The sequence below is a fragment of the Gopherus flavomarginatus genome, chromosome 2 (genome assembly GCF_025201925.1).
Source record: "Gopherus flavomarginatus isolate rGopFla2 chromosome 2, rGopFla2.mat.asm, whole genome shotgun sequence".
Taxonomy (NCBI): Eukaryota; Metazoa; Chordata; order Testudines; family Testudinidae; genus Gopherus; species Gopherus flavomarginatus.
In genome coordinates, this window is record NC_066618.1 from 292,402,259 (window position 1) to 292,416,374 (window position 14,116).

Consider the following 14,116-nt stretch of genomic DNA (forward strand, 5'->3'; position numbering starts at 1 on the left):
GGGAGCTGCCACCTGATGTGCCAAGACTACTTCTGCCCCTGCTTTCCCTGCCAGCTCGGAACCCCAGCACCCTGTCTTGCTGAGCCAGATACGCCCGTCTGCTCCAACACAGACCCAGGGTCTGAATTACTTGCCCCAAAGCTGCAGGCTTCACTGAAAGCAGCCTGCAGAAGTGTTCTTATCTTTAACACTCAGATGCCCAACTCCCAGTGGGGTCTAAACCCAAATAAATCCGTTTTACCCTCTATAGGGCTTATACAGAGTAAACTCATGAATTGTTCACCCTCTACAGCACTGACAGAGAGGTATTCAAAGCTGTTTGTCCCCCCGCCCCCAGGTATTAATACATACTCTGGGTTAATTAATAATTAAAAAATGATTTTATTAAATACAGAAATTAGGATTTAAGTGGTTTCAAGTAGTAACGGACAGAACAAAGTGAATTACAAAGCAAAATAAAATAAAACATGCAAGTCTATGTTTAATCAAACTGAATACAGATAAAATCTCACCTTGAAAGATGTTTCAATAAGTCTCTTTCACAGACTGAACGCCTTCCCAGTCTTGGCACAACCATTTCCCCTGGTACAGCCCTTGTTCCAGCTCAGGTGGTAGCTAGGGAATTCCTCATGGTGGCTCTCCCTTTTCTCTGTTCCATACACTTATATATCTTTTGCATAAGGCAGGAATCCTTTGTCCCTCTGGGTTCCCACCCCCCACTTCACAATGGAAAAGCACCAGGTTAAAGGCCCTCAGAGTTATATATCATATTTCTAGTTTCAGATACAAGAGTGGTACATTTATACAAATAGGATGATCACACTCAGTAGATTATAAGCTTTGTAATGATACCTTACAAGAGACCTTTTGCATGAAGCATATTCCAGTTACATTAGCATATTTTCATAAAATCATATAGAGTGCAACATCACAAGAGCATTGGTCCACTCCTTCTCGTGTCCCTTCTCCAGTTGTGCCCAATCTGATGTTTCATAGGAAGGTGAGAGAAAACAGCAGCAAGAAACAAGACCCATACAAGGAGACCAACCATATGGCTCATAGCTAAGGCTCAGATTTTGTCATGAATATTTTTAGTAAAAGTCATAAAAATGGGAAGGGACTGGACAGCAGCGGGGTGGCTGGTGGCTCTGGGGCCCCCACCACCTGTGGGGACTCAGAGCTCCAGGGTCCCTCTCCCCAGCACTGGGGAGCTGTGGGAATCCCCCTGCTGCCCCCAGAGTAGGGAGCTGCCTATGACCATGAAATTGACCAAAATGGACTGTGAATTTGGTAGGGCCCTATTTATGAACCTGTCCATCAAAATTCTGCTCTCAGACTGGCATGAATCTGGAGAAAAAATGAACAGCAGTTAAGTTACTTGGAATTTACATTGGTGTAACACAGCAGAATTTGAGAACAGTGCTATTCATCATGGATACTTTGTACAGAAAGTAAGTAGTGAATAGCTGATTACAGGGAAAGGTCAACAGCTACATGAACTATAGGGTAGTGCCATAGATCTGGCAGCAGAGAGAACTAATTGCAATTAGGTCAGCACTCAGTGACTAGGTAGGAAGCAGATTTTAAGGTCTTAAAACAATAACGAAAGAGAAAGGAGCTGCTGTTCTGAACAACCACACTGAATATGAATAGGGTTTAGTGAAATATTGTGAAGCATTTAAGGAATCAGTGCTTGCCACTGGGTTATGTATAGTGCACTTAAAGCTTTATCAGTCAAATTCAAACAAATAATTACCAACAGAGAAAGTAGGGCAGTGGTGGGCAATCTTCGGCCCATCAGGGTAATCTGGTGGTGGACTGCCAGACAGTTTGTTTACATTTGAACGGCAGCCAGCAGCTCCGAGTAGCTGCGGTTCGCCATTGCCAGCCAATGGGAGTTGCGGGAAGTGGCGGCCAGCACATCCCTACGACCCGCGCCGCTTCCCGCAGCTCCCATTTGCCAGGACGGTGAACCGCGGCCACTGGGAGCTGTAGGCAGCCGCTCAAATATAAACAAGCTATGATAGCCTGCCAGCTGATTACCCTGGTGGGCCGTAGGTTGCCCACCACTGAATTAGGGACTTTTGGGGAAAATCAAGAACATGAATTAAGACATTAGGGCACATTACCAAATATCTGATGAAATGTTAGATGTGAATTACATAGTATTTATACTGGAGGTAGTGAAGGGAGCTATAAAATCAATGGTCCAAAATAAAGACATCCATCTAAATGTTTATTTCTTTAACAGATTACCTTTTCTTGACTGTAGATATCTCACAGCCCTTATCAAAGTAGGCCAGATCAGTTTCGTTGCCCTAAGGTTAAGCTGATGAACAGTACACAGAGTATTCGTCAGCTGAAGAATGGTCATCATCCAATTGCAAAAACAGTGCAAGCAATTTCTCTTCTATCTTATTTTCTTTGGTGGGGATGTGGTATAGTGTATTCTAGAAATGACTGATATTCCCAGATTCATATCTCATAACCTTTAATTCCCACTTATATTGAATCAAAACAAAAAAGGGAATTGTGTGGGACTGTTCTTAATTTATTTCAGGAAAGAGAAGGCTGCATAAGGAAGTTTTCAAAGAAATTATATTACAGGATCTCATTAGATACAGGAAGCGTGTTCAGCCACTGGAAAGTGTGTGCGGGAGGGACAGCTTTTCATTTGTTTAGTATCTCAATGAGCAACACTGACTTACTCCAGTGTGAGCTGCATCCAGCAATCCTCAGCTGGAAGGACAGGTTAGCCTGCTGTGGTGCCTTTAAGGTTGTAAAGCAAAAGGAAATAAAAAAATCAAAACCAAACATGCCATGTCAACAGTTTTCTAGTTCCTCTAATAAGTAACAAAATTCATTATTTCCTTTTGGAAAGCTTTCTCTTGACTTTTCCACTTGTATTCAAGAGCTTCAATTATAAAATATTATAAGAAAAAGAGTGCTATTCTTTTAAAGCTGTACACAAATTTGGTGCATCTTAGTGGCAAAAAAATCAGTAGACAAAACTGATTACAGCCATGTCTGATATGGACAGAAGCTTTGAAAGTTATTCCCTGCAAAAGCATCTGAGGGCTTGGCTACACTGGCACTTTACAGCGCTGCAACTTTCGCGCTCAGGGGTGTGAAAAAACACCCCCCTGAGCGCTGCAAGATACAGCGCTGTAAAGCCTCAGTGTAATCAGCGCTGCAAGCTACACTCATAAGGGATGTGGTTTACGTGCAGCGCTGGGAGAGAGCTGGCGCTCCGATCACACTCACACTTCAAAGCGCTGCCACAGCAGTGCTTTGAAATTTCAAGTGTAGCCATACCCTGAGTTTAGACCCCTGGGTCACTGAACAAGGACTGAATCCTAAGGCCAAACTGTGCCATAGCTATGTAGTTTCTGATATATAAATAGAAGTCATCCTTATATCAACTCCTCCCACCAATCAATTTTCTAACAACAGTAAAGTACAGATTAACTGAAAATAAATGCAATTAATTGCTTTTGTCAAATATTACTTCATAGTGAAATGGCATACTCTGTATATTCTCAGATACTATCAGTGTGTGGTACTCAAGTTCTCACACGGGCTGTTTAATGCTTACAGGGTTTTTTTCTCTGATGCATATTGCAATAGTATTTTGAGCACTTAGCAAATCTTAATGAATTTACCCTCAACAGACCTATGACACAGAGAAGTATTATTCTCATTTCACAGACAAGGAAACAGAGGCACAAAAGGGTTAAGGCGCACAGATCACACATGAAGCCAATGGCAGTGATACAGTATGTCCATGTTTAAGGATTTATTTTTTTAACATAAAAATAAATAAAGGTACCATTAATTTAATCTAGGCCAAGTAACATGGTATTAGCTACTAGACATTCTGTAGGTTTTGCTTACAAACCTCAGAATTACCATCTGCTTATTTTACATGTACTTATTTCCCTCTACAGCTTCTGAACTAAATGTATCACTCTGTGATCTAAGCTAACAATACTGCAATATTTCATGTCGTTACTCTTTTAAACATCCACATTGAGATGAATGTGAATATGAAAATAAACCCCAAATCTATACTTACTGTCAGTTATTTTACAGGCTGCTTCTTATCCTAAAAGAAGATTCAGTTTTCTTGCTATTAGCTATATTTTGCTAGCATACAATTGTGTTTGACCCACACATATTTTTACATATGCAGTGTTTCTGTTACCAACATCCATGCAGGAAGTACACAAATGTCTTCTGAACTATAGTGTAAATATTAATACCTTGACATTCAGTTGAAATACACCAACCGTGTAAGTTTTGTCCTTATGAACCATTATTGCTCAATTTCAAGTCAGCTCCTATCATTACATTAGTTATAAAGTACAAATCTGTTATTTTTATTACTGCTAATAAATGTTGATAACTTCTCAACCATCAAGAAAACAAATAATAGGAGTCAGTCTTTTATGCTGTATGATTCGTTTCACTGAAATCAGCACTTTTAAAGAAAATAAACGGAGAACTTCTCCCCAAAGGAAAGTGAAAGGCAGGAATAGATTCATCAGCGGTTTTTAAAATTAAACAAATATTAAAACAAAATAATCTCTACATTAAGATCAGTGAAACTAAAAACAAAATAGCTAAAATAATGGCGATTCACTGATTTCAAAACATTTTTTAAGAAAAAGCATTACAGCTGTCAGGTGAAAGAGGATTCAGCTGATTGTTTCACCTTAGAATTGCATGACCGGAATACATCAATTTTACTTTGTATTTTGTGTTAATTTTTTTTCTTTCACTATTACTCACCAGTGGTAAAACATTAATTTGACACAGAAAAAAATATAATTAAGTCATGTGTACCTTTAGCCCAGCATATTGGGAATGGACTACAGCCGCTTTTCTCCATATAGATAGCACCTGCTTGTTTCCGGGCCTGTTGGCCTGCCAATTCCAACAACAACATACACACAATCGTATAGAGATCAAGCCAGGCTTCAGCATACAATGTCCCAATTCAGTGCTCCAATAGTATTTGCTCCTGCAGGGGGGCTGGGAAGCCAGCCACTTGAATGTATTCAATCCACAAGCAAGGAGAAAACTATTAACCTTGCCTACATTTGGTCTCTTTTCATCTAGTTTAAAGGAAAGGTAGAAGCAAAACACTGTAGTATTCCTTTGGTAATATATTCCATCAGCATGAAGAATGCCTTTCAGTTACAGAATCGTCTCATGCCTCAACAATTTAAAGCACCGACCATCCTTTTCCAGGGTGAGCTACTGAACAGAATGCTACCAGCCAGTAATGTGACTGTGTGTGTGTGTCTGTATTCCTAGATTCATTCAGGAGGGAGGAGGGAGCGAAGGAGGGGCAGAAGGGAAGGCGATTAGCAAGCACCTTATTAATATGCTAATCTCACCCTTCTGTTCAATTCACACAGCAGACTCCTGTTTACAAAACTGACAGCAGATTCTAAAATTGACTAAGCTGCAAATCAAGCCTGACCCAGGTCATGTCTGTAGAGGTACTCCCCAACCATTTTTGTTTTAAATTCATGCCTCTGGTATTTTACCAACCTATCCTGACATTTGATTTTCAATAACTTCCCTAATAAGATACGAACAATGAAAAACTGAACAATGAATAACTTGAAAATGCAGAGTATCCTGAAGTATCCAGCAGAACAAACATGTTTTAGTAAAAACAAAGCAATACAAAAAATAAAAATAAAAAAGCCTACTCACTTGATACTTTCCATCAGATTTAGAGACTATTTTACAGTAAATTTAGCTTTATAAAATATACAGTAAGAGCTGATTAAAATTTCCCTAAACTTCAATGGAAGCAGGATTGAGTCTAGATCAGGAATCTAACTTAACTGCATTTTTTAAAATTAAACAAGAGGAGAAACAATGATAGATCAAAACATTGGTGAAAGGTGAGCTAACCCTAAGGAAATAGGACACCACAATGTCCACTGTCATCAGTACCATAGCTAGCTCCCCTCTAAAAATATGACCACTATTTTATTCTCTTGCAGCTGAGAGAAGGCATAGGTCATCACATATACTTCTCTACCTGCACATTACACTTCATACATAAACGGTAAACAAAAGATAGATTTGATTTTCTTTCAATGTCTGGGCACCAGGAATAAAAATGATATTTTACATTATGTTTAATATATATTTATGCACATGCAATATACCACGTAGAATTCATCTCTGCTGAATCAATCACCTGTTCATGTTATATATTGAAATGAAATGTTTATATGTAGAACCCTTTTTGTAGAACCCTTTGTGTTGTAGAACCCTTTTTCTATAACAAGCTATGTGCACTATTGTGAGGATGTACCTGTATACGTGTATAGCGTGTATGTAGATAAACAAAAATTACAAAACTCCCATCTTCTCTCTTCTAGTGGAAGGTTCCACAGTACACACTATAAACATATGTTTCATTATAGAACATTAAAAAGTAGATTCAGCCTCAATAAATATTATAAACTCTTAGGGACAAAAGATACCATTCCTATCATTAAACTATTCATAAATTCCATATTAGCCAACTCTAATGTACAGTCCTCAATAGAAAGACAAGGTGAGTGAGGTAATATCTTTTATTGGACCAACTTCTTATGGTCAGTGAGACAAACTCTGTGTTAGCTCATAAGCTTGTCTCTCTCTCAGACAGAAATTGGTCAAATAAAAGGTATTATCTCACCCATCTTGTCTCTCTAGTATCCTGGCACCTGCATGGCTACAACACCACCGTATACAATCTTCAATAGTAAGGCACAGAGCTTACATAACTAAGACTATTACCAAAAGAGTTAGTTTTAAGTTAACACAATCACCAAACTGACTCAACTGCCTAGGTGTAACAGCACACACAATACTCTCCATTACATATTTAATTAATTTTATGTGCTTACAGATTACATCACTGCCATTTTGGATTCTCAATACAGTATGATGCAGACATCCAGAAGCGTTCATTTAAAGTCTCTAGGTAACAAATACTGTTGCTTCCTTCCAAAAGTGAGAGAGAGAGAGAGAGAGAGAGTGTAAGTGTGTGTGTGTATATTTTTTTTAATTTAAAAGAAAAGTTATCCACTGCAAAAATAGAGATTAGAGCACAACCAAGCCACAGATGTTCTGCATCAGTGCCCAGGCACAGTGACCAAATGGCTCTCTTTCTGGGGCTGAAGAGAGCCAAAGAGACTTAGGGATACGCAGGGTCTCTCCTCCTCTGAAAATTTTTGAAACTACACAGTACTGCAGAAGCATCCAAATCCTGTCAACTCTGGGTTCTTATATGTTTACCTTTAAGGACATAACACCACAAGCAATAGTACAGGTAACAGTTCTTGTTCATTTCAGCCATATACCTCGTACAAAGTAATTATTGTTATTGTTACTGTTACTTGTTCAGGGCTGATAATGTGCTTGGTTCTGTGCAACAGGCAAAGATAAGAGGCAGAAGAAGGATGGTCTTGTAATTAAGAGTCTGGTCAGGGGCTCAAGGAAGCTCATTTTAATATCCAGTTCTCCTACTGACCTTCTTTATGACCATGAGGAGGTCACAGTCTCTTTTTACCTTCGATCCCCATCTATAAATTAAGGACAGTATTTCCTTTCTCCCACCCTTTGCCTGTTTGTCTATTCAGAGTGTAAGTTCCCAGGACAGGAACTTTCTTACTATGCGTAGGTGCAGCCTCAAGCAAAACGGAGCAGTGATCTTGGTTCGGGCCTCTAGATGCTACTGGAATACAAATAAATAATATGTTCCCTACCATGAAGAGTTTACAGTCCAAAAGAGATGCATACAGAAGACAGCACTTAACAGGAAGTTCTAGTAAATCCAGGAGGCAAGATTGGTTTTGGACTTGTTATTTGTTATTTTAATAGAATAAAAACTCCTATTGGGTAAGTTTATGGGAAAGTGGGTTATCAAGAAGAATCTGAATGAAGAGAATGCACTGGCTCATGTTTTTTAAAGCTTATATGGACATTAATAAAGAAGTAGTGACACTGAACAAATGGATTTCAGAGGGTTCGACCACTCTCTTCCCAGGACTTTTTCCTGTTATATCTCATTACAGTATGGGGAAAGGTGAGAACCAAAGCTTTGCACCAAACCAGTAATATAATTTTTAATATCTGCTCAATGGTTCTATACATATTTATTATAAACATATTTTTTAAATCTGTAAATAATAATTTACAAAATAGACCAAACGGTCCTATAGTGCAAGGATTTAAACTAACCAAACCTGCTTGTGTGTTTCCATCTGCCTTTCTAACAAAAACATTACGGTAGAACACAACTCAAAAAGAAGCCAAGGCAGCATTCTACCTTAAAAATCACATCATTGTCTTTTTCAGTATAGACCTGACTCAAATGGGTGACCAGACAACTCTTTAAATACCTCAGAGCCAGGGAAAATCAGAAGAGAAACAGCAATAGCTACAGGGCCACACATTTCCCACCACAATCATGACTTTTCAGTACTAGTAACTTTACCTGAAGCTGTTGACAGGGGGCACTGCATCAGGCAGCATTCATGCGTTTGCATAGTTCGCCACATTCACATTTGCAGCAGACCCTCAGATCCACTAAGCAGTACTGTCACCAGTCTTTGCCAACTCAGCTCTCGATCGAGTCAGAGTATATCAGTGCTTTCATTTAAGTTCAGTGCCTGAAGGGAGTTGTTCTGAAGGAACCAGGTTCTCCAAGATCATCTACATTTCCTGTCATGTTGTTCTCTGTAGAGAGTGGTATTTTGGGTTAAGGGATTTTCAGAGGCAAAGCTCTTTCTGGACTTCTGCATCACAGATGGTAAAGTGTATCCATGCAGCGGATGTCTTGGATTATGCACCTGTTTTTGCCTCCCCTTTTTACTAAAAGCATCCCATCCATTGATGGTGATGCAATCCCCACAGGACAGTATAGTAACAGTGTGAGGTTCAGTTTCAAAGTCCCTGTATTTATCCTACAGGATTGACTGAGTTCAATATCAATTTTATGTGCCTGGGCTGAGCAATACCATACTAGGCCATAGTACTCTGCAGTTGAGTAACACAAGTGCAAGAACAGTTGTTCAGAGTGTTTCGGGGTGAGTTCCCCATTTTGTGATTGCCTGTTACTGAAGTACATAATTTCTGGAGTTTACTTTCTTTTTCAGCTTCTTGATGTGCTCTTTGAATGTCAGTGTTCAGTTTAATGTAACCCCTAGGTACATCGGATGTTCATAGCACCATCCCGCAATATTTGCAGCTTTTGCTTAATGGTGTTTCAGGTGGAAGTCGCACATGAGTTTTGTTAGGGGATTAGCATTCAGGAACAGGAAGCATGTGCAATACTATTTTCCAGGTATACTCAGTGAACTGCTTAGAATGTGCTCAAATGTTTCTGACTGGGTAGCGATGCAAGGATCATCTGCATAAATGAATCTTCGCACATCAGGGAATTCTGGTTGGTTATTCATGAAGATATTAAATAGCAAGGGTGATGGCACCAAACTTTAGGGCAGCCCATTCTGTCAACTATGCATCAACTTTTCTGACCACGTATCTCAAGAAAGAACCTGTCGAGTCTCAATCAGGGAGGAGATGACCTGGTCCATCTTGGTATTTCTCAAAATTCTTGCCAATTTCAGTAGAAGTCATGATCATTCACAGTGACATAAACAGCCAACAAAGCAACAAACAGCCCCTATAATTTTACAGGTTTTGAAGCCATCTTCAATGTACTGAGTTAGATTTATAACTTGGCCACAGCATAAATGTTCTGGGAGGAAACCGGCTTGATCACCAGTCAGCCACCCTTCCACTATTGGCGCTATTCTACCTATAAACATCCACTCATTTACCTTGTGGGTTGAACAAAATGAGAATATTGGGCGATCGTTATTTGCAGAATTAGTGTCTAGGTGGTTTGAGTAGAGTCAACACTTTGGCTTGTCTCCACAGCCTGAGTATGTGCACTGTCTCCATGCAGGAATTAAAGAAGTCAAACAGCCACTTCTGTAGTCTCATCCAGAAGTTCAGCAATAATTCATCAGATATACCATTGAATCCAGCTGCCTTGCCATGTTTCAAGGGTTTCATGACTAGTGTTAGCTCCTCAATTCTGAGTTGTTCACTGTGGATTTTGCTGTCTCTGAGGACTGACTGAAGTTCCTACTTGATTTGTTTCATTGTGCCCTTTGCTTTGGGGACTAGTTTATATTTAGAATGAACTGATACGAAACTTGTTTGGGAGAGACTGTGGCAATGAGCTTTGGTTGTTGTCCATCAGGATTCAGCTTACAAATTGTGGCCATTCTACTATTATGGCACAGGTGTGTTGTTTTAATCATCTCCCTCCAGCAGCTGCACTGTGACATAGTTATAGCTCATTGCTCTTACCGTAAATCTCAGATTCGGGGGGGGGGGGTGGGGGGGGGGGAGGCGGGGGAGAAGCAAGGGAAGGTGATGTAAGCTCCCACAAAAACTACTGCTAAAGAAATCTTTCTCAAAAAACGATCCCAGTCCAGAGAATCTTCTGATGTCGAATGATGCTGTGACCAATATGCAGTGTAGCTGTAGACATGTCGGTTCCAGAATATTAGAAAGACAAGGTGAGTGAGGTATTATCTTTTATTGGACCAACTTCTACTGGTGAGAGAGACAAGCTTTCGAGCCACGAAGAGCTCTTCTTCAGGTCTGGGAAAGTTACTCCCAGCATCACAGCAAAATGCAAAGTAGAATAGATTGTTTAGCGTAAGAAAGGAACCAGTCAAGATAGAGCAGCCCGTTAACACCTTCACAGTCTTAGGACCAAACGAGGGTCCTGAATTTAAGCTCCTAGGCTCATCTCTTGAAATGTGTGTTGTGGGGGGTGTTGATCAAGCCATACTCAATGGAGAACCCATCCTGAAGGAAATCTTCCCTGAACCCCCACTATTGGCCTTCAAAAAACCTGCCAACCTCTCCATGTTCATCATCAGAGGACAGCTCCCTGCAGACCAGGAAACCCGAACTCAAATCAGCACTTAGACCCTGCCAGAACAACAAATGGAAAATCTGCAGACATATCTTCACTGCTGTGATGATCTATAAGCCCCCACAACACACTTTGCAAGATTCATGGATCCTACACATGTCTATCACAACATGTATTATGTCTCATCCGTGCATTAAATGCCCCAATAACAACTATGTGGGTGAAACCAGACAACCACTATGTTGGTGAACACTTTTCAGAAAGCAATGACTCTGTATCTGACCTATCAGTCTTCATCCTCAAAGGAAACCTGCCCAATACTTTCCAAAGATGAGCCTGGGAGCTTAATTTCATTACTTGGCTAAACACTCAAAATCATGGACTGACCAGACACACTGGATTATGGTTTATTATAACAATCTGCAATCCACTAACCCCCTCTTTTTGCCCTATGACTGCAGAGGTGTTAATGGGCTGGTCTACCTTGAATGGTCCCTTATAACATGTGCTAACAACTTATGCTAAACAATCTGTTCCATCTTGCATTTTGCTATGACACTGGAAGTACCTTTCCCAGACATGAAGAGCAGCTCTTCGCAGCTAGAAAGCTTGTCTTTTTCACCAACAGAAGTTGGTCCAATAAAGGATATTACCTCCCCACCTTGTCACAATGAGCAATAGGGAGTCTGACCATGCATGTGTGGCTCTAGCATAAGATGGGGCAGCTCAAACATATGAATAACTCCTGAGGTAGCTTCATTTTTATTGTATTATTCTTTAAATAAAGATTTGCTATTCCTTTAACTAGACATGAGGACTGCATAAACTTTTGGTAGTATAAATCGTAACAGATTTACTTGTAGGCAAACCAACTACACTTCTCTGCCACTTCCTCTCATGTTTCCTTTATTAGGGACTTATATGGAGAAATAAAGAGTCCACACAATACTCTTGAGACACACAATACTCTTGAGAATGGTTTCCAATTCACCACACAAGCAGAACAGAGCAGTTCACCTGCATTTCTTACAGCCCTATGATACCAACACAGTATGCCTTCAGGCATCAATTCCTGAGATAGTGATTTACTGCTGTGTTACAGCTATCAAAAGCTGTCTTCACCCAATCTAAACTGTCTCCATTCTATACAAAATCATTTTCATTAACAGCTTTGTTGTGCTTACAATCAGAAAACAGAACACTCTTTAGCATTCTTTATGGGCTACATTTACCTATAAAATGTCTAGTAGTTGATATTTCAAGACTCCCTATAACCAAGTCTATAATGTTTAACCTTCATAACAAAAATCTTACAATATATGGAATATTAGTACTGCCCTAAATTGCCAAAAGCTCAGCTATCCAATAAATACAAGCATCTTAGACAACACAGCCAACAATAATCAAACTCAATAGGTACATGTCAAATGCTCATGGTCACTCTACAAGTTCCACTGGTTTCTGAAAACTGCTTTCAGTTTCCAAAGCTTTGTAACTATTATACATTTCACTTTCCTTCTTGGGGAATGGATGGTTGGAATCTAACTAGTATCATGGAGTAACTTCAACACTAATTGATATTGCATTGTTGAGATGAGAATGTGAAAAAGCTCCAGCAAGATGCCTCCTGCCTCCTAGATCAAATTGAGTGGATCTCTTTGGACCCAAAAAACGGCTGAGCTGAGGATGGTGGAAAAAGTTAAACACAGCAAAGGCCTAACTAGCTCTTATAGATTGAATCCAAGTCAGCAGATAAGATTAAATCATAGTGAAAATTATATTTTAACAATGGAAACATAGCTGCAATACCTTCCTTATAATGACTCTTACCTTAGTCCTATAACAGAGGAGAAAGTGTTAGCTGAATGATGAAGCCTCAGAAAAAGCACCAAAAGGGGTAATCCTTCATTTTCACAGAGATTGACCAGATAAGCTAATAAGTCTCTTCTATCTTTAAGAAGAACTACAGAGTGTGGAACTAGTATTTGGAAAATACAGAACCATAAGACTGGAAGGGCTAGATGACTAGAGGTCATCTAGTCCAGTCCCCTGCACTTATGGCAGGACTAAGTATTATCTAGACCATCCTTGCACCAGGATATAACAGCTCCCATCAAAGCTGAATCAGGGTAGAACTTACTCTGCTTCTCCTTTGAGCTATACGTTTTCTAGATTTTTATGCCAGAACTACAGTATCTCCATAATGGCTTACAACATAGACCCCTGGGACCAGGCTTAAACGTTGTATACAGAAAACATTAAATGATTACCTGATAGTAAACTTTGCTTCCAAGGTCAATCTCAGTTGAAGATCTTGGAAGAGGAGAGCAGGAAACAGGAACAAAGGTAGGGTCACTAATCCACACATCTCTATTAAGCATGGTTCCCAAATGAGTCCACTGGGGGGGGGGGAAGTAGGCACCTTATGGCATTATACAGATGTTGTGGCCAGTTATCAGGAATCAAGTCCCAAGGAAAAAATCTGTTCAGCAAGCAGCATCGTTAACAGATGGTATAGAATGCATTTGACTTTCCCTTATGAAATCTTCAAGAGCATCAGTTTCATGCCTTGCAAAACAACTGTTTAAAGCATTTCAAATTCCATAAATCTTTGCACCCCAAAAACAGTGGCAAGGACTGAAGAAAACTGAATGTGGGTCATAAACAAAGAGACTTGCTTTTAAACAAAGTATTCGGTGCTTTAATATATTTTTAACACTTGGGCTTAAACGGTCACTGTCAACGTGATAACCTACTCACTTAAAAAAAAAATAGTAGTTTCAAGTACTATATGTATCTTCAACTTCCCATGCCAATATTTATGATTTTACAATCACTTTAACTGTCTCTCTTTTTCCTGCAGCTGTGAGAAAAATCCACATGAATTAAAAAGGAAACTGGCTTACTATACCAGTAAAGCAGTGAAACTAGCTATACACAAATGGCTGCCAAACGCATCACATACACTGACTGACACTACCTAAAGAAATAAGTATGTTTTCTCATCCTATCTTTCAGTTATAGTCATCTTATGTGTAACAGTAAGGCAAAAAAAAAAATCAGACACATGTGTGTCATGGTATAATCCCCCACTCTGAACTTTAGCGTTCAAAAGATGGCGTATCAGCATGAATTCCTCTA

The 14,116-nt window shown here is 39.6% G+C and overlaps 1 protein-coding gene across 13 annotated transcripts in view; it reads right to left on the reverse strand.

Annotated features, from left to right (window-relative positions):
• PTK2 (protein tyrosine kinase 2) overlaps window positions 1–14,116 on the reverse strand; it is a 428,303-nt gene that overhangs the window by 310,735 nt on the left and 103,452 nt on the right. For 5 of the 13 annotated variants that reach the window (XM_050940664.1, XM_050940665.1, XM_050940661.1 and 2 more), the window contains exon 1: window positions 4,846–4,864. The exons of 1 other annotated variant lie outside the window; for it this stretch is intronic. Coding sequence is in view for 7 of the 12 variants with exons in the window: in XM_050940667.1 (XP_050796624.1) it covers window positions 4,846–4,948 (103 nt within the window). In the remaining 5 variants the exon portion in view is untranslated. Of the gene's footprint in view, window positions 1–4,845; window positions 5,190–14,116 lie in introns of those variants that run through there. 7 more of the 13 variants (XM_050940666.1, XM_050940662.1, XM_050940663.1 and 4 more) reach the window with 4 other exon arrangements.